Source organism: Malaclemys terrapin, chromosome 6 (assembly GCF_027887155.1).
Source record: "Malaclemys terrapin pileata isolate rMalTer1 chromosome 6, rMalTer1.hap1, whole genome shotgun sequence".
Lineage (NCBI taxonomy): Eukaryota > Metazoa > Chordata > Testudines > Emydidae > Malaclemys > Malaclemys terrapin.
Window position 1 is genome coordinate 37,960,093 of NC_071510.1, and position 27,543 is coordinate 37,987,635.

The window sequence follows — 27,543 nt, forward strand, 5'->3', positions numbered from 1 at the left end:
GCAACCCCAATGTGGCCCTTGGGCCAAAAAGTTTGCCCACCCCTGATGTAGCGGATGACGCCTATACAATAGAAATTAAAAAATTGCGTTCATAAACCTGAATTATAAAACCTTGATCATTAAAAGGATAAAGTAAAATTAAAATAAAAACTCAGTATGCCACTTTTGTAGTCTTGTATTCATTGAGTGCCTCGCTTACTGAAATGCAGGGCCTTAATATATTCAGGAAGGAAGACAGCAAAGAAGGCCAAAAATCAAAAGCAGAGATGAAGAAATGTAAATTAAAAACTGGCCGTGTGTAACTTAATGCCATAAATGATTCAACTGAGCAGTTAGGGAAGGTTCCATAGCAGTTGGAAGGTGGTTGATGGGGATTACAGGGCGCCAGGCGAACTGACACGATTGCTTGGATACTTGGCATGTCACCAGGGACCGTTTTGGGGCTAAGACTGGTGGCCACAGCTCTCCAGAGACCCCATGAAGGGATGATGGTTACATGACACAAGAGGGCAGGAGCTAGAGGAGAGTAAGTGGTGTGAGAAGCAACTGAGGAGACTATGAGTTAAGGCAAAGAGGGGGGCTAAATTCCCTGCTTCTTTAATTTACATGACTTCCAGCATTTGGCATGAAAATAATACCAATAAAATAAGACTTCTTTAGGGCCTGAGTTTGATCTTGCTTACACCCATGTAAGTCAGGAGTAAATACACTGAAGTCAATAGGAGCAGCTGAGTGCTTTTGAAAATCATGTCACTTAATTTAGGTGCCTAAATAAAGACTAAGAGCTTAGCTTTAGGCTTCCATTTTTAATATCTTGGCCTTCTTTCATATATAATGTGATATGTTGATGTAGAAAGTCAAGATGGTTGATTTATAAATATGAAAAATAAAAACAAAATCCATTTTATGATAAAATCTGTTTCAAGAGAGCAGTTGAAACAAATCTGAGATTCCTTATGGAGCCAATTAATTGAGGCTACTGGGTTGCATGGCTTGTCTAGTTCTATGGAAATTATGCAACACTCTAATGTAAACCCACTGCACTAGAGCAAAATGGGGCTTGACCCATGTGACTTATCTTGGGAACACGCACTGACCGTGTTCCCAGGGGAAGTCACACCTGTGCAAACCCTAATGTAAACAAGCATGGAACTAGAGCTGTGCAAGAACTGGAATTTCTGTTTCATGAGCAATTCCATGATTTCGAAATCTGTTTTCAGTCCAAATAAGAACACAATCAGAAAACTGAGAAACTTCCTGTAAAGTATTTTTGTTTTGGAGTCAAATATTTAGTTCAAATGTTGATATTTTTATATTATAATATACAATAAATTTTGAAACAAAAGGTTGTTTTGAAATGAGACATTATAACATTCTGTTCCAATGAGACTCACTAATCTAAACAACCCCTCAGTATATAACAGTCTTCCCTTGTACCTTCCCCAAACTGCTTGGCCATGTCAGCTGGGTGCTATTCAATCCTACAAGGAATATGTGGAGAGAGTGAGGGAACAATAGATGGGGATTTCCTGTAAACCAGAGGTGAGAGTGGGGGTTTCTGCTAAATCTGTCATGTGCTTCAACAAGAGCAATGTACTAAAAGGGGAGATATCCCAGTTCTTACAGTTCAATGTATGACCAAAGAGCTCTGTCAGCACAAAGCAGTTCCTGTTCCACATCATGCAGCAATGGAACATGAGCGAGTACTCCTCACTCCAGTGCAGGGGTAGTCAGTAGGCGGACCGCGAGCCAAATCTGGACTGCCAAAGGACCCCAAAATCTTTTTATTTACTTATAATCATGATTATTGGTGGTGTTTTATTATTTTATCTGGAATCTGGACCTTGACTATACCTTGACCAAGAAATTTGGACCTTGACCAAAAATAATTGACTACCCCGGTTGCCTATGGTCCTATAAATCATGTCATTTAGTCACTGCAGGTAGAATTTACACCACTGAATCACAGCCCTGCCTATTGTATCCCATTAGCTATTTCTTTACTTACGAAAAATTTGAATTGGGGCAATGGGCAATTGCAGCTCCTCGAAGACTAAAAAGTTTCAGCTCTTCGTCAGAGAGATGACAGCCATGGGCCATCACAGTCTAGAGACAAACAACATAACACAGAAATTACTTTTTTTTGCCTGTGAATTTATTATTATTTTGTTTTTATTATCCACAATGCCATTTCCCATTGTCAGAGGTGAAGTGTGTATTAAGGACCTGATCCAAGACCTATTGAAGTCAGTGGAAACCTCCCATTAACATCAATGAGCTTTGAATCAGGCCTTAAATAATTAATCACTTCCCTTGGCTTTCTCTCCTTGCTTTAGAGGAAAAATAATGGAGCTGATTCTTGCTCTGGCTCTATAACTGTCACACAGGAGCCACAAGGGACTGGGCAAGAATTCCCCAGGTGCATGAGCAGTGTAGGTCTGATTTAATCACGCTTAAGCTGCCCCTCACAGGTCCTGAGATAGGGAATATGCTGGGGTACACTGAGGACAAGGGGATAGCACTAAACACTACAGAGATTCTGGGTTATTTTCTAGCAACAACTTGTTTCCTGCAATCATGTCTTATATTTTGCACAAGAATGTTGACTCTGGAATGTTTTTAAATTAGTTTGGTGTGGAAATTATTATTTTTTTCTTTTTTAGCCTCCTACAATGTGGATTTTAAAAAACACAATTTCTTAACATTATAAAGATCCTATACCTGTATGCTTTGTTATTTAACAGGGACATAAACCCAGTACTCTCCAACCAGCAGTCTGACATTTCAAAATATAAGAAGTATCTTTTCCTTTCCCCAAATAAATCTGTTATTTTTTTTAAAGTATTTGGCGTCATCTTTAGAATGATCAGATTTCCTGGAGGAGCCAAACGGTTATACTGTCCATTTCACTGTTTTAGAACACAGTATGTTAGAGTGCCCAAACTATTAAAATTGCTTTTCTAATTTGGGTAAAGGGCTTGCGGCTTTTGGATCACAGTAGAAGTGTGTTGATGAAGTATTTGTCTATCACACACTATTTTATGACTGAGGCATGCCACCTAGCCTGTGAAGGTGTCAGCATCTACAAATATAGTAAAAGTTTTGGACAGTGATATTTTGCATGGTGAGTACTCAAGATTTACATGGGCTTCAACTCAACAGAAAACTGAAGCATATTCTTAACTTGAAACATTTGAGTAATTCCACCTGGGTAGTCCCATTGGAGTCATGGGCTGGATTCTCTCTTCTGCAGAGTCTACCTTGCACCACAAAAATATGCCAGATGCCCCCTCAACACCTGGTGTAGGAGTGACAGTGGCTATGGCAGAGTGGAACTCTGCTAGGCCCAATCTTCTGCTGACAAATAAGTTACAGCTGTACCCTTGAAGCCCTAACTTGCACAAGGGTCATTTGGCTCAGGACTCCCGAAATTCAGACTCGGTCAAAAATCCAGCCCGATGGGACTGGTCACATTTAAAGTTAAGGACATGCATAAAGTTCTCTCGGGTCTTAGAGAAGAAAAACCCTTCATCTCCAAACCTGCAAATGTGTGTTTTGAAATGTTGGCATTACTTGTTAAGAAGTAAAACACAATGACGTGATGTTTTAGAAATTTTTACTCTTCAGTTATGATTAGTTTTAAAGGAACAATTTATAAAGCAAGGACTCTTGTGTCAGAAAGCACTGTTTGGTTCCTAGATTTTCCATAGGAATGTTCAGTGCTTTACATAACACACAAGAGGGCAGGGATATGTACTTTAGTAAGTCCTGTTTTATCATTAGTCAACCTTGATCTGTGGTATTGTCAGGGGCATAACAGCTTATTGTGCATAGACTTTATCACTGTATGATAAGGGTAGTAATACTGCATTATAAACTAGTAATTTTTATATTTATTTGTCTAATAAAAATGCTATGTAGATGTGTACACTTGGAGGAGCCTTTCCAAGGCACAAAGTTCAGTGCCTCATTCCCAATGACTTCCCAACTGCCCTTTTTACCTTGGAAATCCCCCCCTAAGATTTTAAATGTTTGACAATTTTAAGAAACGTATGCATATTTCTCCCCCAAATTTACATGTTAATATAAACCTAATAAAAGCAACAGAGGGTCCTGTGGCACCTTTGAGACTAACAGAAGTACTGGGAGCATAAGCTTTCGTGGGTAAGAACCTAACTTCTTCAGATGACTTGCATCTGAAGAAGTGAGGTTCTTACCCACAAAAGCTTATGCTCCCAGTACTTCTGTTAGTCTCAAAGGTGCCACAGGACCCTCTGTTGCTTTTTACAGATTCAGACTAACACGGCTACCCCTCTGATCCATAAACCTAATAGTAACACTAAACACAACTGTATTCACTGATAAAGCAGAAGTTAACATTGCGCCCTTAAAATATGGTTTGGAAAACACCACACACCCAAGATGTGTGTGGAAAAATTGGAGATTTATATTAGTTCAAACACACACGTATATAAACAAGTTTTCATACAACAGATTAGGAATTCGTAAACTTGATTTGAAATATCTTGAAATTGCATGTCTACTACTCAGTGGGGGGGGAGGAAGTGTGGGTGTGATTTCTAAATAAAAATTTGAAATGTGCAATTCATAGAATTTTAAAATGAAGTAGATCATACACCAGTCAATAGGCCAAATCCTCAAGCAGCAGAAAGGGGTAGGAAAACTACAATAGCAGGGTAGCTGGAGATTTATCTGGGGAAATCCCCAGAGGCTGCATAGTCAGTTCTAAACCATCTGCTCCTGTCCTTTCCCCACCCAACTTCTCTAGGGGGCCATTACAAACCAGATTGGGAGCACAAATTGTCTTTACCTTTGTCCTCTCCTAAAGAGTGCTGAGCAGAACTCGGGCACACCTGAATATTTAAAGCTTTTATTGTCTGTAACTATCCCTATAGTAAATCATATTTACATTATCTTCTCTCAGATTTCATTGCATCTCCTTGGATGTACAGCAATGCAACTCGTTCAAGCCTGAGGACAGTGAATAAGATTCACCAGTATATTGTCCATATTGATAAATCTCATAACTTATACTATAGAATATTCCTTAACGCTACCTTGCTTGTAAGTAGCTTGGTTTTATCATATAAATCAGTATAATTTTTATAGTTAGGAAACATTTGCTCCACAAGTTTGATTTCTCCATCATTCTCGCTTATATGACTCTGTAAGGGGGAAAAAAACAGTAATCAGTATTTGCTTTTTTATTGAGATTTAAACAATAAAAACTGACCACACAAATACTCTGGGTGGCCTAACAGTTAACTAGACTTGCAACTGTGATGCTGGCAGATCAGGTGTCAGCTCATGCCCAAGCCTCAGTGAACACTGACAAAACACAGACTGAAACCAGTCTGGCTTACCTGTGTATTAGCATTGTTAAGATAAATACTAGAGTGGTAAGTATGTGTTTGGTGTCTAGGTCTTATGAATAGTGCAGGATGCTGCACGTATTAATCTCATTCATAACCTCTGTAGTACATGCTTTGCATTGTAAACATCTGTAATTGTGTAACTCACTGAACAGGAAAAAAGCATTAGTTAGTGTAAAGTGCTGGTCATGCAGATAAGAGGGCCTTTGAAACCAAATGAGACATTGTAATACTTCACAATGTCAAATACTTTATTTGCCCTCCCCACTCATATGAAGAGGAATCAGGGGCCAACACTTGTTCTATCAGTTTGGACTGTGAGGAAAAGGGGATGAAAATCCCTGATAAGGAGAAACTGGATCTTTATGCTATCTGGAGGTTGAGGAGCAAAATTCCTTTAACCAGAGCCGTCCCTAGGGTTGCCATGCCAGCTCCTTTCAGCTGGCTAAATTCACAATCCCAGCAGCTGAACTCGAACTCTCAGCCTCCCTCCGGAAAGGTAAAGCAGCTGCATTTCCACTAGTTAGTTTTGCTTTCCTAGTGCCTGGTGGAGAGCAATACTTAGATAAAGACAAGTTGGCAAAAGCTTAGTTTGCACATAAGGGAGGCACTGATAGTGTGTTAAGGGAAAGTGGGGGAAGTGATTTGTCCTTCCTATCCTTTCATTTAAAAAGTTTTCAATTTGGGGTGCTGCTGGATCCTCAATGACACCTGGAAGTACAGGTGGCACCAGGTCACTGGTAGTTGACAAATGTTAAAGCAGCACTTTGGACCAGTGGGATAAGGGGAGAGGTGCCAGACCAACACAGACTAGACCCAGGTTCAGGGCATCACAAAGGACACCTTTGCCCCCATTAGTCTTCCTCTGATCTGCTGTGTACTCCTCTGGTGTGGCTGAGAATCTCGTCCACTGTCTCTGGAACATATGTTTCCAATATTTACAAATATCCCTTCTTGTAATGTTAAATAATGCAAACGTAGTTTGAATGTAGTATCTAATTAAGACTATGTAACCAAAAAGTGTCTCCCAGCTTTAACACAGCTGTAAGCTTTAAAAAGCACTTTAATTCTAAATTGCAGTTACTTAATGACACAGTAAGATGCACTTCTCTTTTAACTATGTTAAATTAAGATGCTTTGAATACAAAGGCTCATTCTTTTCTGTGCTGAGATCTGTTTTGTGCAGGAGAAATGAGGAGCTGTTGGTTATAGTTCTCCAGGATGCTCTCACCTATGCCAGAGCTGGCACAGGCATATAGCAGCAACATTAAACAAACAACTGGTTATGGTCCCCAAAGACCATGCACCAGCTGGCGTTGCTGAAGCACACAGTGATCCAGCTATGACCCCTCTGCCCACTCCCTGACCTGGAGAGTGCAGGGGGCTGGCAACTTCAGTGGAATTTAAAGACTGGCTCAAAGTTAAGTATGCAAATTAATTGTTTTGCTGAATTGGGCAGTATGACAGATATGCCAATTTCCTGCAATATCTTTGGGAGATCTTATTGAATTAAGTTTACGTATCTTTGAAGTCCGTTGTGTTAAATGCAAAGGTGATGTATGTAAGGGCCTCAGTGATCAATGGACTACAGTGAACAATGTGGCAGACAAGAATGAACTTTTGGGAAAATGCATGTGAAGTGGATTTCCTGGGAAATTTCTAGGGGGAAGTTAATGCAAATCCCCACCCCTGCCTCTGGTTATGCAAAATCCCAGCCATGTGAAGCTATGCCCTGAAGAGAGAGAGACTGTCTGCTAATTACCTGTTCCCAGGGTCCTAAGCTCAAAGACCCAAACTGTATAAAGGAGTGACTCACACATTTAAAGATGTGCTCGTTCTGAGCTAACAGCTGAAAACCCATTGATGGGGTTTGAAGAACTGACCACTGGCCAGACCCTGTGTTGGGGAAGGGGGGTGATCTTCGGTAAGCTTATCAGGTTCATGTATTGTTTTAATATGTTTTCCTTGTAATGCTTTTACCTTAAGAATAAATGTGCTTGCTTAGAAAGGGCAATTGGTAACTTCTAACTGTATGGAATTACACTGTATATAGCCTTGGAGAAGAAATCAAAGCAGGCCTGGTTAGGCAATCTGACATGCTGGGGAATTCACAGAGTAGGCAGGGAACTGCACAGCCTGGTAAAACCCCAGTCAGGAGAGACAGAGACACACGTATCCACCCGAGACAGGTGAGATGAGGATCTGGGAGTCTGGTGTGGGTGCCCTTGCTGGGCTGTGAGGGGGAATACAGGTGTAGTTGCCCTGAACTATGACAGGCAATATCAGATAAACAGTGAAGCTTTTGAAACTGATTTCTCATTAATATTTCCTGTCCTGTGAGTTTTCTCCCAGTGAAAAAAGGTATTTAGAGAGCTCACAAATCCTACCTGCACGTAGATGTCACGAGCCTTCGCAAAGTCACCAAGTCTACTCAACAACTTCTCAGTGCAGGAAGGTCCAAAACGAGGCGTCACTATGGGTTGTACCTTTTGATACTGAAAATATTCAAATTGCATACTTGAGATTGCAAATAAGAATCTGTGCATCAGGGCCAAGAGTGCACTGACCCTCTAGCTTATATGATGATGAAAAAGGAGTGGGCTTTATTTTGTATTGTTTTCTTTTTCTACTGCATCCATTGCTCATATGAATGAATCTCTATACTGCAATTTTCTGATTTTTATTACAACCATTGTCACAGGAATAGAAAATCAAAGTTTTTTCAATAAGTCATTTTAATAGACTATAAAGATTTTTCCATAAGCAACTTCCCTGAAATCACTGAGATTTTAACTGGACTGGAAGAATATATTCATGTCCATTGTCAAAAGGCAGCTATGCATTGGCCAGTAAGGGGTGAATTAGATAATTTAATAGGCTTTTCCCATCTCTGATTTCTATGATTCAGATTGTGCCACTAAGCGTATGTCCACACTGCAATAAAATACCCAGCACACAGTCACTCAGGCTCATGCAGCTTGGGCTGTGGGGCTATAAAATAGTAGTGCAGATGTTTGGGCTCAGGTCGTGAGGTCTCAGAGCCCGGGCTCCAGCCTGAGCCTGAATGTCTACACTGCTATTTCTAGACATGCAGCTTAAGTCCCGCGAGTGCAAGTCAGCTGACCCAGGCTCTTGGACTTGGTGCCACAGGTTTTTTATCACCGTGTAGACAGGACTTAAGACACAGCTTGAATTAGGGGTTGATGCAGGCTGCAGGTAGTTCCAGGAAGCACTGGACTTCCTGTGCCTTCCTCTTGTTCCAGTTTCTCCACCCTATGCAGGTGCATTGGCTACAATCTGGCTCCTGGCTTCCATAGACAGGAAGATTAGTGAGATGACCAGACATATTAAGGAAGGCATTTGTGACCTATAGAATACAGGAGGTCAGACTATAATATGATCTACTGATCCCTTCTGGCCTTAAACTCTAGGCCTCTAAGATAACTATACTCAACAAAGTAGAATTAGCCATTCAATTTAAGCATGGCATTTTGGGTTGAAGATTGCCAGCAGAATAGAAAATAGCATAACATTCACAGGGGTCCGACTGGCAAGTGCCAGGCCACTACTGGTCTCTCTGATGGCCCTCATGTGCCAGCCTGTCATTGTGCATGTGACACCACTAGAGAAGACTGCCAGATGTTTTGGCCTGCAGTCTCTTCAACTCAGCTCCCAGATGCAGTTTGAAAATCAAGTCACTTATTTAGGTAAGTAAATATGGATTTAGATGCCTAACTTTAGGCATCAAGCTTGAAATCTTGGCAACAAGTGTCATACAAATGAAACCACTGAAAAAAGAAATTTAACAAGGAAAAGCCGTAACATTCCTTGACTATAGTAACAATGCCATAAAATATATCTGCAGATTTTCGTTAGACTCTTCTTCACACATGTGACCGAATGTGCTGATCCAAAAAACTAATGTGGAAAAGGATTATTAACTGCAGTGTAAAGTTGTGGCACCATACTGCTGTTACCTTAAAAGGCAACTATTTTTTTCTGAGTTAAACAAAGATTTCTCTTCGTAGCATGGTTTATAAACAGTGAAATGATTTATTAGCTTATTTCTTCCTATGACCATAGAATTGTTCTTTGTAGGAAGCTGAGCAGTTTTAAAGAAAATAAGTTATTTTTCAAAGTATAGTATTCTGCAGTGCTCTGACCAAACAATATTGAATGCATTGTGTCACACTGACATTTGCCAACTCAAACCCACAGCTCCCAAACAAGTTTGTACAGATTCAGGATTTAATTAGTCATTAAATCTATCTTTACTGATTTGTCACTAGGGTTAACAATTTTATTCATTCAAACTGGATTTTCTTCTTCCAAATCTTCATTTTATTTTCATAGAAAAAAGGGAATGCAAAAGTGAATATAAACAAAGGAGAAATGAATTTTAGCCATTTCATACAGCAAATAGGAAAAAAAGCACATGACAGTACAGAATGTGGGTTATGCTGCTGATAAAAAAGCAATTCTACTTACTTTCTTTTCTAGTAGTTCTTTAACAAACCTGAAGGGGGGAAAAAGTAACCAGTATTATAAATTAAGAAATCTAGGAAAAATATTTACCTTAGTGTTTTATTAAGTGTTTCACATGTGAATCGGTTTTATGTACAAAGTTGAAAACTGTAAGGGTCAGTTTCTGAGCTAGTGTAAATCAGCATAGATCTACTAAAGTCAGTGGAACTATACCAATTTTTACCAGCTGAGAATCCGGCCCTAAATATGCAGAAGTTTTATCACTTGTAGTAATTAACCCCAGACATGTGGTAATTACTCTGTGTTCTCATTGGAAACCAAATACATGTTATACTAAATCAACAGAAAGCATGATTATATGCTATAGCAGCTCTATTAAAAAAAGACATCTTAATTTTGGCTGCACATGAATTTAAATCAGAGCATAGAATCTATTCTATTTTCTAAAATCCTATTTTTAGAACATTGCAATATTTTATGCTTCATTTACAGTAGTTACATATATTGAGATTTAAATTGATAGACTCTCTATCCTTCATTCACTTAAAGTGTCCAGAGGGGTATCCTTTTATTTTCCAGGGAGCATTTATGTAGGTTTTAGAGTATGCAATATTTACATATTTGAAAACACAATGTGGACTTGTTTGTTCCATTCAAAACAAAAGAGTAGAGCACAAGTGGCTCTACAAATATTTTTTTTAAAAAAATGAGGTCAAGACATTAGAGATGAGCTAAAGCTAGCCCCCAAATCATACCATGTCCCCACATTTTGGAATGTGGGAGTATTCTGATGGCCTGTGATGCAGGGAGACAAGATTCTATTGTTCCTGTAGATGAGAGGGTCCTAGGGGCCCACCAGTGGGTGGCAGGGTGGGGGCAGGAAAGGTCCTTGGCGTCTAGAGGTTCACCGGCAACAGAGGTTCTTGCAAATCTTGGACAGTTCAGGGGTTTACACTGAAAACTGAAACCAATCAGTTTCCTCTACTGTAGTTTCAGGTTTAAATACAGGGGTTTTTTTAAATCTAGACTTCAGACTTTCCCACCTACTTTCCTCCCAGTCCTGCACACTTACCACTTTTTCTCCACACTTTGGTACAAGATAAATGCAAGGTATTATATATCGCCTCCATATATATGATATAAACAGTTCGATGTAAGTTATTGGAATCTATGTGATAAATTATGGAACTATGTGGTTTATCACATAGTTCCATAATTTATTATATAGATTCCAATAACTTACATTGAACTGTTTATATCATATATATGGAGGCGATATATAATCTTTATATTAATTAATATAAAAATAATAATATTAATTAATATAATATAAATATTTATATTAATATAAAAATTTTAAATAAAATATGTATTAAATATAAATATAATATTTATATTAATTCATATTAATATATTTCATTCTTTTGACTTCCTAACCTAACTATGCTCACGAATTTACCTCTAATATTCTAAAATTCTGAGCAGTTTTCAAATAGTGACCATATTTTAAAAAATTAAGTTGAACATGCCAAAAAAGTTTCCTTTTTTAACAGAAAGGAAGAGTTTCTCCCACTTCATGGCTGAAGTCCATGTCACACAAAAACAAACGTTCCAGGCTGGACACAGCTATCTTATCCATGAGAGTTGGAATTCCTCTTTTCCAAAATTATAGCGCATCCATTCTTATTATAGTCATGATACTGAATCTCAAACACATGACAGGAAAGCTGTTTTAGATAATTCTGATGTTTTAAACAAGTACCAGAACTGAAGGTCCTCTCTATCTAATGCAGCAGTTCTCAACCCGCGTCCAATTAGCACACAGCTGTGGCCCAGCTCAGCTGGGTGCTCAAGGCTGGCCCGCCTGGCAGGGTCTGGGTTCCTGGCTGCCCAGCGTGGTGGGGTCGGGGTCAGGGTCAGGTCGGGGCTGCCAGCCCACTCCATGTGGCGGGAGTCTGGGGTTGAGACTGCCGGCCGGCCCTGTGGGGTCGGGGGCCTGGGGAAGCTGCGGGGTTGGGGGTCCGGGGCAGCCAGCTGGCCCCATGTGGTGGGGGTCTGGGATCTGGGGCGGGAAGCCCCCCAGCCCCACACAGTGAGGGTCGGGGGCCAGGCTGCCACTGACCTACCATTCAGCCCCTGCAGCCCAGGTAACACGGTGTGGGCTGCATATGCAGCTCATAATGATAAATAAGTTGAGAACCACTGTTCTAATGCCTGTAGTGCTGGGAGTTGGTACTAAGGAAACCTGGGTGAACAGCCAAGGGAAAAAAACATTAGTATAACACTAATAATCTTTAAACCTTTTTTTTAAAAAACTACCTCTTCTTTAAAAATATGCCATTAAAAAAATCCATGATAACTTGTAGTGGTAACAAGATTTTACTAGCATTCACTTGGGATAACCTACATAAGTAATGTGGGAATTCCAAACTCACTCCATAAAATATTTAGATTGCCGTATGTTACCTTATCCTGTATTCCCAATATGGTCCTGATCCTGCAAACACTTAAGCATTTGTGTGACTACTCATATGAGTAAAATTACACATGTGCTCAAGTACTTGCAGGGTAGTGACCTCACAAAATGGCTCCCAGATCAGCATGCATCCATACACCAATCTAGTGCCCAGTCTAATTCATTGTTGTATCAGGTCCTTCATGTTAAACCTCAGACTTTTCAGAAGAGTCATTAAAAGAAGCATGTGTACTCAGCAACAGAGAGTCCTGTGGCACCTTTAAGACTAACAGATGTATTGGAGCATAAGCTTTCATGGGTGAATGCCCACTACGTCGGATGCAGGTCACAAATTCACACATGTACACTGTATGGACCAGATTCTTCTCCCACTTATACTGTTGTAAATTAGGAGATATTCTACTGACACAGATTTTGTTGCATTAGTGGAAAACTCATGTGAGAGGAGAATCAGACTTTTTTATTTTAAAAGGATGAATAAAAATTACTTCCTTCCTACACCTTAAAGTTTTAGGCTTAATCATTAACTAGCCTTCCTGTCCTTTTTCACTTTTATTAAAATACAATTTCTAAAGCTAATACTATCAGTATAATCATTTTACCTTTCCGTCTCCTTGAGAGATTCATCAGTGGTTTCCTTGTATTCTGGAACAATTTCATTGATATCCATGCAAACTTTTCCAACAAATGCTCGCTGACCAAATTTATCTGTGAAATGTATAACAGAATAAAACTCAAAATTAGTTGTTTTCCAAACAAACTGCTAGCAAGACCTGCACTTAAAACCAGAGTAACAAATTCTGGCCCAGATAACTTCATTTAAAAGTGAACAGGGCAATGTTCTTTTCTTCCTCTTTAGACTGAGACTTTTTAGCCCAGAAGGAAAATATTTTGAGAAAGTAATGAGCAACAGAGATTTAAATGGACACTCTGAACATTACCCTAGTACTCGCTACTGAAAACATTATAAATAAGGGCTAGATCGTGCCAGTTACACATAGTCCAGAGTGCAAAACTGCTGAAGGAAGAGCACTGGCAGGCAAACTGCCTCCCAGAATTCCCCAACCACAGGGGGAGCATGCATGCCACCACACCCTTTTGTGGCATGCAGCCTGCTCCTTCCTGTGTGCCATCTGACTGCACGGGTCAGTTGGAAGTCAGAGCCCACCTTCCTGTCCCTTTTGTGCGGTGCTTAATTTGTAATGAAAGAGATGCTCGTGCAGCAAGCCCAGAGGTGCCAGGGCTAGGAATTGCCAAGCCTAAAGGTGCCAGGGCTCAGCCCTGGCAAAAACTAAGCACTGCTTTTGGGGCACTATGCATCCATTAGGTATTGGGGAGGGACTGCAATTCTGCCTGGATCTTCCATGGACCACACCAGTGCTGCACAACCACTGCAGCACACGTACAAAAGAGCTGGGCAGAATCTAGTCATTAGTGAACACACTGTTCCTGTCTTCATAGGCATGTGGCAATTCTCCAGAGGGCCATATTATTGGAAGTTAACGTACCCCCTATCCATATTACATATAATTTGAAAGCTTATTTTATGTACATTTAGAAGAGGTATAATGTGGAACTGTCCAGTGGTGTTGTAGGTGAGGTGAAACAATGAGAATGAGAGCATGTCATATTTGCATAGTTCCAGAAATGCTGCAGCATGACTACGACTACAGTTTTTCTGTTTAAATTAAACAGCAGATTAAGGTGCTAAAATTATAGGTCAAAGCTACCAAATGACAATACATTAAAAGACCTTTTGGTGTTTTTGCATGGGCAAGCACTGGGTTTTTTGCCAGAAACGATGAAGTTGTTTGGCATCTGCAATATGCAATTTTGCAATATACTAGCACAGTGGTTCTCAACTTATTTATCATTGTGGTCCGCATATGGATCCTGGACCCCCACCGCAGAACTGCACACAGTATTTAAGATGTGGGCATAACATGGATTTATATAGTGGCATTATGATATTTTCCGTCTTATTATCTATCGCTTCCCTAATGGTTCCTAATGTTAGCTTTTTTGACTATTAACTGCACATTGAGCAGATGTTTTCAGAGAACTATCCATAATGATTTCAAGATCTTTCTTCAGTGGTAACAGCTAATTTTGATCCAATTATGTATGTATAGTTGTGATTATGTTTTCCAATGTGCATTACTTTGCATTTATCAACACTTAATTTTATCTGCCATTTTGTTGCCCAGTCACTCAGTGTACTGAGATCCCTTTGTAGTCTACTTTGGATGTAACTATCTTGAGTAATTTTGTATCATCTGCAAATTTTGCCACCTCACTGTTTACCTTTTTTTCCAGATAATTTATGAATATGTTGAGCAGCACTGGTCCCACTACAGACCCCTTGGGGACACCACTATTTACCTCTCTCCATTCTGAAAACTAACTATTTATTCCTATCCTTTTGGTTCTTGTCTTTTAATTAGTTTCTGATCCAGAAAAAGATCTTCCCTCTTATCACTTGACAGCTTAGTTTGCTTAAGAGCCTTTGGTGAGGGACCTTGTCAAAGGCTTTCTGAAAGTCCAAGTACACTGTATCCACTGGATCACCCTTGCCCACATGTTTTTGACCCTCTCAAAGAATTCTAGTAGATTGGTGAGGCATGATTTTCCCTTTACAAAAGCCATGTTGACTCTTCACCAACAAATCTGATAATTCTGTTCTTTATTATGGTTTCAACTAATTTGCCTAGTACTGAAATTAGGTTTATTTGCCTGTAATTGCCAGGATCACCTCTGGAGCCTTTTAAAAAAAAAAATGGCATCACATTAGGGATCCTTCAGTCATCTGGCACAGAAGCCAATTTAAATGATAGGTTACATACCACAGTTAATAGTTATGCAATTTCATATTTGAGTTCTGTAGCGAGGAAGTGTGGCCTTCCTCACAGGCAGAAGTGGAGGGATGCCGCAAGCCACCTGGTGGGTGGAACCAGGAGGGCCACGCCCTTCACGCTAGAAGCAGGGGGTGGGACAGGAAGGGGAAATATAAAAGGCCAGCCCAGCAACTCATTCCGGAGGGAGCTGCCGAAGGAGACACGTGCTTCTTCCCCGCTGCTGGAGTCGGAAGCCAGGGAGAACCGCTGCTGCCATGAGGACCAGCTTGAGCTTCCAGAGAGCTCTGTCTCCCCCAATGCCGAGGAGCTGCTACGACTTGGCAGAATATCTTGGGGAGACTGATGGGGAGAATAGGGAGCAGCCCAGGGAAGCCACACTACCATCTGGCTATGGTGATGCTGGAAACACGCTCATCATGTTGTGGGTGGATTCCCCGCTGACCCAGTTGCAGACCATTCTGCCACTGTTAGGGCCCTGGGCTAGGACGCGGTGCAGTTGGGTGGGCCCGCATCCCCCCTGCCACCCAACCCCTAGGGTTGCAGTACTCTCCTGTCCTTAGCCCACGAGGCCTGCGCTCCTTGGGCATACCTACATGAGCCCCATAGACTGTGTTTGGCGCTCACTCCTGCCAGATCCCTGCTTAAAGGTGGGGTGAATAAACTGCTACAGCTCTGCCTGACTGCAGACCAAAGTCCAGTCTGTTTACAGCCCTGCCCTTTTTGAAGGCCGGGGCCCCTTGAAAACCACTAATTCCCCCCTTTTTTCCTTTGCTTGGAAAAGACTCTAGCAGACTAAGGAGGAGGTGTGGTCTCCCTCAGAGGCAGAAGCAGAGGGGCAGCCATGCCAGCTTACAAGTTCCTTCAGAACTCTTGGGTAAATACCATCTGTTTATGGTGACTTATTACTGTAAAACAATTTGTTCCAAAAAAATCCTCTACTGACACCTCAGTCTGGGACAATTTCTCAGATTTGTCACCTAAAAAGAATGGCTCAGGTGTGGGAATCTCCTTCACAGCCTCTGCAGTAAAGACTGATGCAAAGAATTCATTTAGCTTCTCCTCAAAAGCACTGTCTTCCTTGAGTGCTTCTTTAGCACCTCGATCATCCAATGGCCCCAATGATTGTTTGGCAGGCTTCCTGCTTCTGCTGTACTTAAAAGAGTTTTTGCTGTTTGTTTTTTAATCTTTGCCTAGTTGCTGTTCAAATTCTTTTTTGGCTTGTCTAATTACTCTTTTACACTTGACTTGCCAAAGTTTATGCTCCTTTTTCTATTTCCTCAGTAGAATTTGACTTCCAATTTTTAAAGGATGCCTTTTTGCCTCTAGCTGCCTCTTTTACCCATAGTGGCATTGTTTTGGTCCTCTATTTTTTTAATTTTATTCGAGCCTCTATTATGCTGTTTTTAAAAAGGCTTCCATGCAGCTTGCAGGCATTTCACTCTTGTGACTGTTCCTTTTAATTTCCATTTAACTAGCTTCCTCATTTTGGTGTAGTTCTCCTTTCTGAAATTAAATGCTATTGTGGAAGGTTTGTTTGGTTTCCGCCCCTCCTCAATAAGGATGTTAAATTTAATTATTTTATGGTCACCTGTTACTGAGCCGTTCAGCTATATTCACCTCTGAACCAGATCCTATGCTCCATGTAGGACTAAATCAAGAATTGCCTCTCCCCTTGAGTGTTCCATGATTATTGCTCCAAGAAGCAGTCTTTAATGGGGTCTAAAAACTTTGTCTCTGCATCCCATCTTGAGATGACATGTGCCTAGTCAATATAAAGTTAGTTGAAATCTCCCTTATTATTGAGTTTTCTATTTTTACAGCCACTCTAATCTTCCAGAGCATTTCACCATCGCTATCCTGGTCAGATGGTCTGCAGTATATTTCTACTACTATATTCCTATTATTCAAGCTTGGGATTTCTAACCATAGAAATTCTATGGTATAATTTGATTCATATAGATCTAATTTGTATCTAATTTAGCAATGGTGGTGGTAATGCTAACAATATACTTTGGGAATTCTACCTCTACAAGGGAATTACAGTATATGAAGACACAAGGGATACAAGCCCCTTAAAAGCATAGAGCAAAGAGAAAAGACCCCCCATAAACTCTGAAAAATGTGTTGTTTGTCAAGAAAATCAAAAGAATGAAAAACCATCAAAAGCCACCAGTGCTGGACAGAATTCTGACAGCAGAAACCAGGAGACATGAATTGTATTGGCAGCTACTGAATGAGTTTTCTAGTTTAGATGCTGCATCACCAAGACTTTGTCACAGGGGCTGCTTTCAGAAATACATAAGCAATTTGTATTTGGCACATGTCAGAATTGAACCCAGGGGGTGGGGGGAAACAGACGCTGAATCTGATCAGAAAGCATCATGTTCATCTGCTTCTATAGCCATCAGAGCAAACCTGTCCTCCAGCGATTGATCCTGTTGCATTGTTTGCTTAAGGAAAAACAAACTTCATACAATTGAAACAGTTGAGAGAGCAATCTAAGGGAGGCAGCACTTCAAAAATGAGATGATGACATGTTCTGCAGAATATCTGTGGAAGACTTGTTTGCTAAGGATGCAGTTTATCACTCAACGTGCTTTTCTTCCTACTTAAGTAAAATGAATCTTAAAGCAAAATCATCTAATTATACAGCAACAATAGTTCTCTTATGGCACTGAATTTATCAGCTAATGGGAGAGATGTACATAAGATCACTGTCTAACTACAAGGTGATTCTTCTGTCTGTGCTGCTACAAAGATATAAAGCCCTACTTCCCTCAGACAACAGTAACTCAGTGAAAACTGCAGAGGAAGACAGCGCCAGACAGGATCTAAGTTTGGATATAAGAAATACCAGGTGAGTGGTAGATGCCCTGTGCCTCCATGGAAAAAGTTTCCAAACATGGCATCCAACAAGCAGTCACTTGTAAAATTCCTTTGTGAATATTTAGTTCAAAAATGCACCTGAGAGTGTAGGAGCATACCCAACAAAAACACTTCTCTTTGCTGGAGGCTTTTCCAGTGGTGAAATAGCAAAGTCCATCACCAGTAGAAGTGCTGAAGAAGCCCAAGACTTTTACAGCACTCAACTGGCAGTGGACACAAAGATGTTTCTGCATACTATATGTGCCAATATGGCTTTTGGGTCTCATGGTGTCAAAGGAACCATAGTGATTATTAGGTCACCTGACATGTTTTATTCCTTCCAGGTCACTACTTTCCAAAAATGGAACACATAGATAACATGTGTATTAAACCAGGCATCATTACCAGCACAACTGACAAGCATCACTTCATACTTGTGCGTGCAATTTGTGACACACTCACTCCTGACTTCTACAACAGACTTCCTGCAGTACACTTCTTTGTCATCCTTATTTGGTATTGGGGGAGGAGGAGAATGGTGTTTAATGTCAAAATGAAAGGAGCTCACTGCTTCTGAGATCTTGCCAAATCGGGACAGAGTGATGGACAAGCTGCAATTGCTGTAATAAGGAAGTAGGGAGTAGTGCTGTATGACAAGAGCGAGAAAGAAAAGAAGATCCACAGTGACCTGAAATGCTAGCGCTTCAATCGAGCTGCTGAAAAGGACAAACTCCCACCACATGAGGACAAACACGTATCCTGGCAAACAAAGATTTGGATGTCTTTGCACACAGGCAAATCAGATATTGGGTCACCAACACAACATGAATAGAAAAAATTTAGACTGTGAACTACTTTCTATATTCTTCTAAGGCCCAATGATCTTTGAGCCTCTATACGACCTTATTTGTGCCTTTACCAGTGGGGGCTGCTGCACAATCAGCCACGTCTGGAGTCCGAACAATCCTCCCTGCATAGAACTGTGTACTTGCCATGTCAATGAAGACTGTGGTAACGCACACACTCTCGCAAGAGATCATAGTGATGAACAAGATTATGATAATGATGACTAGAAATGTCCCTAGTGTTATTACGCTTAAGTGATACCTGTACATTATTGACCAAATTGGTGCTATCTGCTATTCATCTATGATGTCACTTAGAAATGAATAGCCAAATATGGCAGCCCCAGTTCTGGTTCTGTCCTTTGGTATTTGCAGTTTGTTTTTGCAGCCATGATCACTATTAAAGCAGCTCTTGTTCAAATCCCAACCCAAATGGCCCTTCCTAACCGTTCAAAAACTCACTACTTCCATGAGGCAGATGGCACTCTAAGGGCTTGTTGACACTTGAAATGCTATAGCGACACAGTTGCACCACTATAGTGCCTCACTGTAGACACTACCTACGCTGAGGGGAGAACCCTTCCCCTCAAAGTAATCCATCTCCCGAAGAGGCGGTAGCTAGGTTGACAGAATTCTTCCATCAACCTCACGCCATCTACACTCGGGGTTAGATCAGCTTACTTATGCCACTCATGGGTGTGGATTTTTCATGTCCCTGACTGACATAGTAAAGTCAACTTAATTGTCTAGTGTAGATCAGGCCTAAGTCAGCAAAATCATCTTGGTCTCCCATTGGTCTGTTCCCATTCAGTCTTTGCCTATTTAGACTCTCATTCAGGAAAGGATTTAAGCATGTGTTAAGTCTATCCCTATTCAGCATAGCACTTAATCACAGACTAAACTTCAGGCAGCTGCTTAAGTCCCATTGAAGTCAATGGAAGGTATTCATGTGCCTAAATATAGCATGTGCTTAAATGCTGTGTTGAATAGGGATGGCCTGCTCTCTGCTGAATTAGGGCCTTAGATTGTAAACTCTTAGAAGCAGAAGACATGTCTCTGTGTGACTTGTACAGTACTGAAAACAGTGTTGGTGCTTATCAAGTAATAATGAGATCAAGCAGACCCTCTACATCTTTGTCATTTTGAGCACTTATGTTTTCACAGAGTAATACCATACAAATCCTATATTTGGTTTAATATAGAGTTTGTCTATGACATAAAAGTAAATGCAGCATCTGCATCCTCAAACATGGCAGTATTTAATCATCTCTGAAAAGGTCAGCCATGACAGGGCACAGGGCTTGTTACATACTGTGAGGCATTTTCAATTAAAAACGAAATGAGAGAATTCTTAACTGGGTTGAAGTCTATGGCCCCTTTATAATATATAGGCATAAAGTCCAGGGGCACTCAAACTTAAGATACCACACAATAATGAATAATCAGATAAAATTGTGGGCCACATGAGTCTCTTGTGTTACTCCACTGGCTTATCTTTTATATTGCTCCTGAAAAATTATATTAGTCTTTTAATTAAGGCCAAATAGCAATGAGAAAAGGAAGTTGGACAGTCATATGCAAAAATGAGCATACAATTGTGTGCTGATATTTGCATGTGCAATTACCATAAATGCACACATAGACAGGCATTTGTACAGATGATTCGCCAGTTAGGGCCTGATTCAGCAAAGTTTAACATATATGGTTTCACACTTGCCAACAAAAATTTTGTTGGCTCACATTATTTTGTTCTATTTGCATGAGATCTCTACTATATAATTAGGAAAGGAGATCTATGCAAAATTAATAGTAATGGCCTCTTTCAGTCATTCCACTAGGAGCATGTTGGTCATGGTCACAAAAGTTCACATGCTTAAAGTTCCTAGGTGTTGAGGAAAGAGCCAAGAGTATATTCCACATTTATTGCATGCAAACTATATCAGAACAAATCCATCATACTGTCTAAAGTGTTCAATTCAAATAAGTCATTACTCTGATTTGTTTTTATTTGGAACTGAGGCCGAATTTGGTCCTTATGAAAACAGAAGACTAACAACATCAGAGGACTTGCACATGTCAGTTGAACATTTGGGATGCCATAATTGTATGGACAAGTGCTATACAAAAGTGTCCGCCCAAAGACATTTCAGTCCTGGGTCTTAAAAGCACAGAGAATCAATTCTACATTTGATTTGCACATTCATATAACATTTGCAAGTGCAAACCAGCTTAGATTTTGTTTGCGTGTGCAAAAGCATGGATGTAACTTCAGAAGTTAGCTTGAGGGCACACTGAAAATGTGCTTCTGTGCAATAAGCCACCTCACAGAAAAAATATGAAAACATTACAAAAACAAGGAAGTAAAATATTTATTCACAGACCATTGGAATCTGTAAACTTTTATTCCAATAACTGCAGTCAGGCAAATACTTCTCCTTTGCCCCAGCTGAGGTTTCCCCAACAGTAGGCATCCTGGTGGCAGACATATGCCCTGAACAGTATCTCCTGTGCATGGGAGCTCCTTAGCCAAGAGGCACGCGTCTCCACTGGACTCTCCAGGCCAGTTCACCAAGAGACAAAACTGACCATTCTCACTTGGTGGAGGAGGGAGTGAAGATCCCAACAAACCTCTCTCCCTGCTAAGCCAAGGGAAAGAATCAAGATCCTGCCTCAACTCCCCTTCCCCAGGCCTAGTTGCAGGGGAGGGGAAAATCCCCAGCCATTCAAAAATAATGAGTACAGCCTAAGCCCCCCCCACGAGATTGGGTTAAAAATATCGACTAGCTTTAAAACAATGAGACTTAAATAAACAAATATTGGGTTCTTTTTTTCTGTCTTTTGGTTTCTTAGCCTTCAGGGTTCATTCGCTTCAAGTTTTCTCCACAAGCAGCAGGGCTAGAAATGTACTTTTTTAAAAATGAAAGCTGAGATTCTCACAAAATTCACTTGATTCCAGAAACTGAGGATTTAATAAAGATTCCAAGTTATCCCAAGCCTTGCAATAACATAGTGGGAGTTGACAACATTGCTTTCCCTGTGGATTGGAGAGAAGATCTTGGTGCAGCTCCCTCTCTCCAGACTTGAGGGGTGAGTGAAGATCTTGGCACTGACCTCACCCCAATGCCTGAGTGGGGTAGGGAGCAAAGATATTGACCATTTCTCCTGCCATTTAGGCATAGGATCTTCCAGTACCCAAGCAGCAACAGAGCAGGAACAGCAGAGCCACATAAAGAGATGAGTGATGTCACGTACCAGTTGATTTGGGAGCTGCAATTGTTTATTGGGACATGGGGTGGCAGTGGTGGTAATTGATGGAGCAGAGGGTAAATGGGAGTGAATGAGTGGGAGAGGGATTGAACAATTGAGTGAGGATAGTTGGATTTCAGGGAGAGAATAAATAGAGGGGCAGATTCTCAACTGGTGTAAATCAGCATAGCTCCATTGATTTGAACAAACTATTCAGATGAAATCTCTCTTAAGACTCACTCTTATGGTCTTACCTATAATTTCAGCAAGTAGCAAAGAAGCAGCTGTGTGAATTGTTGCAAAGTAGCATGCTGTAGTCGTGCCATTCTTTAGCGTTCTTCTCTATAAAAAGAATTCAGTTTTGAGCTGTATGAAAAGTGTGTCACATTGCCAAAATGACAAAACATGCAATCAGTGGTTTTAATCTGCAAGATGGCTCTAGGGAATTTTGCACTGACTGGGACTGAAAGAGAAGTGAGGAGTGAAAAAACACTAATTTTATAGCAGATTCTTAATGTATTTAATGGAAAAACTATGGCAGATATGGGCTGATATACAGTAACTCCTCACTTAAAGTCATCCCGGTTAACGTTGTTACGTTGCTGATCAATTAGGGAACATGCTCGTTTAAAGTTGCGCAATAATCCCTTATAACGCTGTTTGGCAGCCGCCTGCTTTGTCCACCGTTTGCAGAAAGAGCAGCCCATTGCAGCTGGTTGGTGGGGGCTTGGAACCAGGGTGGACCGGCAGCCCCCCATCAGCTCCCTGCACCCCTAAGTTCCCTGTGTGGCAGCTGCCCAGCAGGCTATCAATTGCCAGCAGTTCCCTGTGTGGCAGCTGCTCCCAGGAGCCTCCTACTTGCTGTGCTGGGGGAGGAACGAGGTGGGCTAATGTCAGGGTGTCCCCCGCCCTCCTGCTCTTGTCCACCCCCCGCTTACCCTATCTCCATAGAGCTGGGGGGTGGGGGAGAGTGACATGACTGGGCTGAAGACTGAGGCAGCAGCTGCTGTCTCAACTTGCTGATCTACTTAAAAAGGCAATGTACTTAGAGTGGGGTCAGCGTACTTAAAGGGGCAATGCGCATCTCTCTCTCACACACACACGGTGTGTATCTCTGTCTCTTGTCTGCCATGCTGTCTCCCCTCCCTCCATTTGTGCTGCCTTGTAGAGTGTGAGGCTACATTAACAATGTGTTAAACCTTGAGGGCTCAGCCGATTGCTAGTTCATCATTCAGCACTAAGGCATTCCCTGGGAAATATTCCACCCTCTGACTCCACCATCTCAGCCAATCATCATTGCTGTGTACAGTATTAAATTGTTTGTTTAAAACTTATACTGTGTATACATATATATAATATAGTCTTTTGTCTGGTGAAAAAAAGGTCCCTGGAATCTACCCCTCCCCCGCCATTTACATTAATTCTTATGGGGAAATTGGATTCGCTTAACATTGTTTCACTTAAAGTTGCATTTTTCAGGAACATAACTACAATGTTCAGAGAGGAGTTACTGTACTTAATAGTTCAAAACTGTAATAGTTCCCTTCATCCCACAACGTATCCTTTGGATTCATGTCCTCCCTCGATGGTGAACTGCTAGGAGATAGGAGACTATCAACATCTGCTTCAGGGAGTAGGCATCTCTTAAGGAAGCTGCTGTGAGGTCTCTACTCAAGAAACCAAGCTGTGATGCTGACAATATACTATCTAATCTTTCAGATTTGAGTAAGATCATAGAGAAACTATATTTAGGTATAATCTCCCTGAAGTAGATGTTGATAGTCTTCTTTTGCTTGGGGTTGTGCAGCAGTCACTGGCTTTACTTGTGTTGATTGCATTTTTAAATGTTGGCAAAGGTGCCTGGAGCCTAGGATAGGTGATATATATGTTAATTGCTGCCTATCATGTGATGAAATGAGTTCTGATGTAAGCAACTAGGCAAAAAGACATATTCATTATGGATAATTTGAATTAATTTATACTTGGTCTTAACTGAGAATTTCCCAACTATTTAATATTCTTTTTATGGACTTTTACAACTGTTGAAGTAGGAACTATTTTGGTGATGCACATTATATAAAGGGCTATCTAAATTCTTATATTGGTCCCCATCACATAAGTATCTTAATTTTTAGCAAATTACACATTTAATGTAAAATACATTCTGTAATAAAGGCGATGCATCATAGATTAAATGCTGTTTCACTGAGAAACACATATTGATAAAGTCCATAAAGCTGGTATTTTCAAGTAACAGACTTGTGCAATAAGTTACTTTTTCATTCATATTACAATTTCAGTGGAACTACATCGTAGTTATTATACTTGTACTAGATTGCTAAACTTGAACCAGCTTTGCAAACCACTAAAACCTTAAAAAAGAGAAGCTAAGAATACCTTGAACTTTGCTGGGTTCACACAGACCTAATCACACTCCTAGACATCAGAATTAGAAAGATAATCTTGGTTTACAATCTTGAACAATGACAATATTCCCAATTTATTTAGTTCCTATTTTTCATAATATAAATTTTAATATAGTTCCTTAATTTTTTTGAGTTGTACTGTCAGCTTCTGAAAGCTGATATAGTTCATTAATGTGCACTTTACCTTATAATAGTACGCAGAAGACATTTGCTGTACTTACTACAACTCTGGTGTATACTTCTTCAGCAAAATCATTATCTTTGTATTTGGCTTCTGTTGGAAATGTATATGTGTTTAACCATTCCAAAAGAGGTAGGTCTACTCTTGTTCCAGCAAATGCATACTGAGGTGCATGGATATGTGTATCAACCATTCCTGGCATGAAGAATTCACTGTTTAAAAAAAAAATCATAGTAGTTTGGATTTTTAAATAATTGCTCTTAAAGAATAACTTACGATTTTGTTTTGTACAACATGTTTGTGTGATGGCCCCCAGCATGAGTGGTCTGCGGGTTTGAACCCCAGATCTTCAGCATCCAAAGTACAGACTTCTACTAAGGAAGTACATACTTTTACTTTGTGCAGCATCAGGCACTCTAGGACACTACCTTGTGCAGAGGTGGCTCTATGTTTTTTGCCGCCCCAAGCAAGACAGTCAGGCAGCCTTCGGTGGCATGCCTACGGGAGGTCCACTGGTAACGCAGATTCGGCGGCATGCCTGCGGGAGGTCCACCGGTCCCGCGCCTTCGGCATACCCGCCGCCGATACCGCGGGACCGGCGGACCTCCCGCAGGCATGCTGCCAAAGGCCCCCTGACTGCCACCCTCATGGCAACCAGCAGGCCGCCCCCCACGGCTTGCCGCCCCAGGCACACGCTTGCTGCGCTGGTGCCTGGAGCCACCCCTGGCCTTGTGTCACCACAACTACCCCTCTGAGTGGACTTCCAGCACCAGAAGCCCTGGGTCATGGGCTCCCTCAGGAATTAAAAGTAAATATGATGTCAAATATTTTTAAAATAGTAGAAAATAATAATTTTTCCCTCTTGTAGTATCACAAAACTTTTATTCTCATACTCTGAAGTTATTTTCTTGGAAACTAATTTCTATGGCTATAAATATTTCTTCCAAATGTGATGAGATCTCTAAAAAATTGGATTTGGCAATGAAGCTGAGTGAATCATCCATAATAATGTATTTGCTGATTTTTTTCTGATTATGAAATATCATAAACCATGAATTCTGACTTTTGTTCAAAATTATTCACAAATTTCTTCATGAATTTTCCTATATGAATTTTGTGCATTGTTAATTAAGAACATTTTATATTCAAACTTTTGAAATTTGCTCTGTTAATTTGTTCCATAAGTCACATGCTACAGTTTCTGCCCCGACTGGGTGACATATGTAACTAACCTACACAGCATGTATTTTGAATATTACAATTAAGTATACAACTCAAAATTCACATTTGCCAAATATTCAAGCATTTTTGTTTCAAATTTGTTTTTCATTACTATTTTGATAATAAATATTGACCATTTGAATGTTCTCAAAGCAAAACGCAAGAATTGCAAGTAAGGTTGAATCAAAATTCATTTTTGAATTTGGATGAATATTGGCAGAATTTTGTTTGTATGTGTTATTTGCTCAACTGTTCAATAGTGTGAAATGTACAAATGTGTCATATTTTGAAATCTATACCTCAGTCTTATCAGACAGGTAGCTAACGCAAACAGACATCATGCTAACTGACAGCTGAGCCAGAATTTTAAAGTGAAGTGCTACCCCCACTTATTAACTCTGCTGTGTTTTCCACCAGGATCAACTGGCACAGTCTGCTGCCAACAAAATGGATAACAGAATGTAAATTTACACTACTAAAAAAGATAGAGAATATTGTTTACAGTTATGCAAAAAGTATAGGTTATTTGTCAAGCCTAAATATGGCTTTACAATCTGAGAGTTATGAATCAGTTACCACAATTCACTCATTGCTAAACTCCCAACTCAAGGAATCACGAAAGCGTATTCACTGCCCACATTTAGGGCCCAATCCAAAATACCTTGCATAGGCAAAGCCACAAAGGACAGAATGGAGTCTGGATCCATAAGTGCAAATACATATGTAATACTTCAGCCATCCAGGGAACAAATTGAAGCCAAAATGACTAAATGAACTTAAATATAATACCTACTGACTACTAAGCTCTCTTATATCAGATGCCTTGAAACCCCACTTCTTAGCTAGTTGCTCTTGCTGATCTGCTTGCTCCAAAAACACAATCTAAAGGAGAAAAACAAAATAGTTAAATGTTTTAATATTGCATTTAAATATATACACAACATTAACATCACATGATGACAAAACAGTAATAATTTTACAACATCTGATTTTAAGTGCATATTTCTTTACAGCAGGAATGGGCTTGTATTAAAACATCTGTTCTACCTGATTTCCCAGGTCTGACTTTGAAATGCCTACTCATAGTCCACTAAGCAAACCAACCCACCTTGTAGCTGCAACTTCTTATGGGAAGTGAATCCAGGCACTATCTACACTCAATAACAAGTCCATCACTATGTGATTGGCATAGTTCCAGCATCCACCTTCACACTTCATAACAGCTGGTGTACAACAATTCTGCTAGTAGTAGTGGATTTCTCAGCTTACAGCTCTACACAGGGCCAGCTCTAGGCACCAGCATTCCAAGCATGTGCTTGGGGCGGTCCTTTTCAAGGGGCAGCACTCCGGGCCCTTTTTTTTTCCTTCGGCGGCAGCACTCCACCCCCCCTCCCCTCCCTTTTTTTCTTTTTTGCTTGGGGCAGCAAAAAACCTGGAGCCGGCCCTGGCTCTATAGATCCGTTTTAGCGCCTGCACTGTTCAATCTCTATATCAGCAACACTGCAGTCATATCATCCTGTAAATTCATCTATGCAGATGATATTGTGCTA

At 40.5% G+C, this 27,543-nt stretch overlaps 1 protein-coding gene across 1 annotated transcript in view; it reads right to left on the reverse strand.

Annotated features, from left to right (window-relative positions):
* GDA (guanine deaminase) overlaps positions 1-27,543 on the reverse strand; it is a 76,366-nt gene that overhangs the window by 37,601 nt on the left and 11,222 nt on the right. Inside the window, exons 2-9 of the mRNA XM_054031757.1 lie at positions 26,787-26,875; positions 24,813-24,984; positions 22,420-22,507; positions 12,957-13,062; positions 9,882-9,909; positions 7,781-7,888; positions 5,079-5,186; positions 2,009-2,106 (exon numbers count right to left, since the gene is read on the reverse strand). Coding sequence (XP_053887732.1) covers positions 2,009-2,106; positions 5,079-5,186; positions 7,781-7,888; positions 9,882-9,909; positions 12,957-13,062; positions 22,420-22,507; positions 24,813-24,984; positions 26,787-26,875 — 797 coding nt within the window. The remainder of the gene's footprint in view (positions 1-2,008; positions 2,107-5,078; positions 5,187-7,780; positions 7,889-9,881; positions 9,910-12,956; positions 13,063-22,419; positions 22,508-24,812; positions 24,985-26,786; positions 26,876-27,543) is intronic.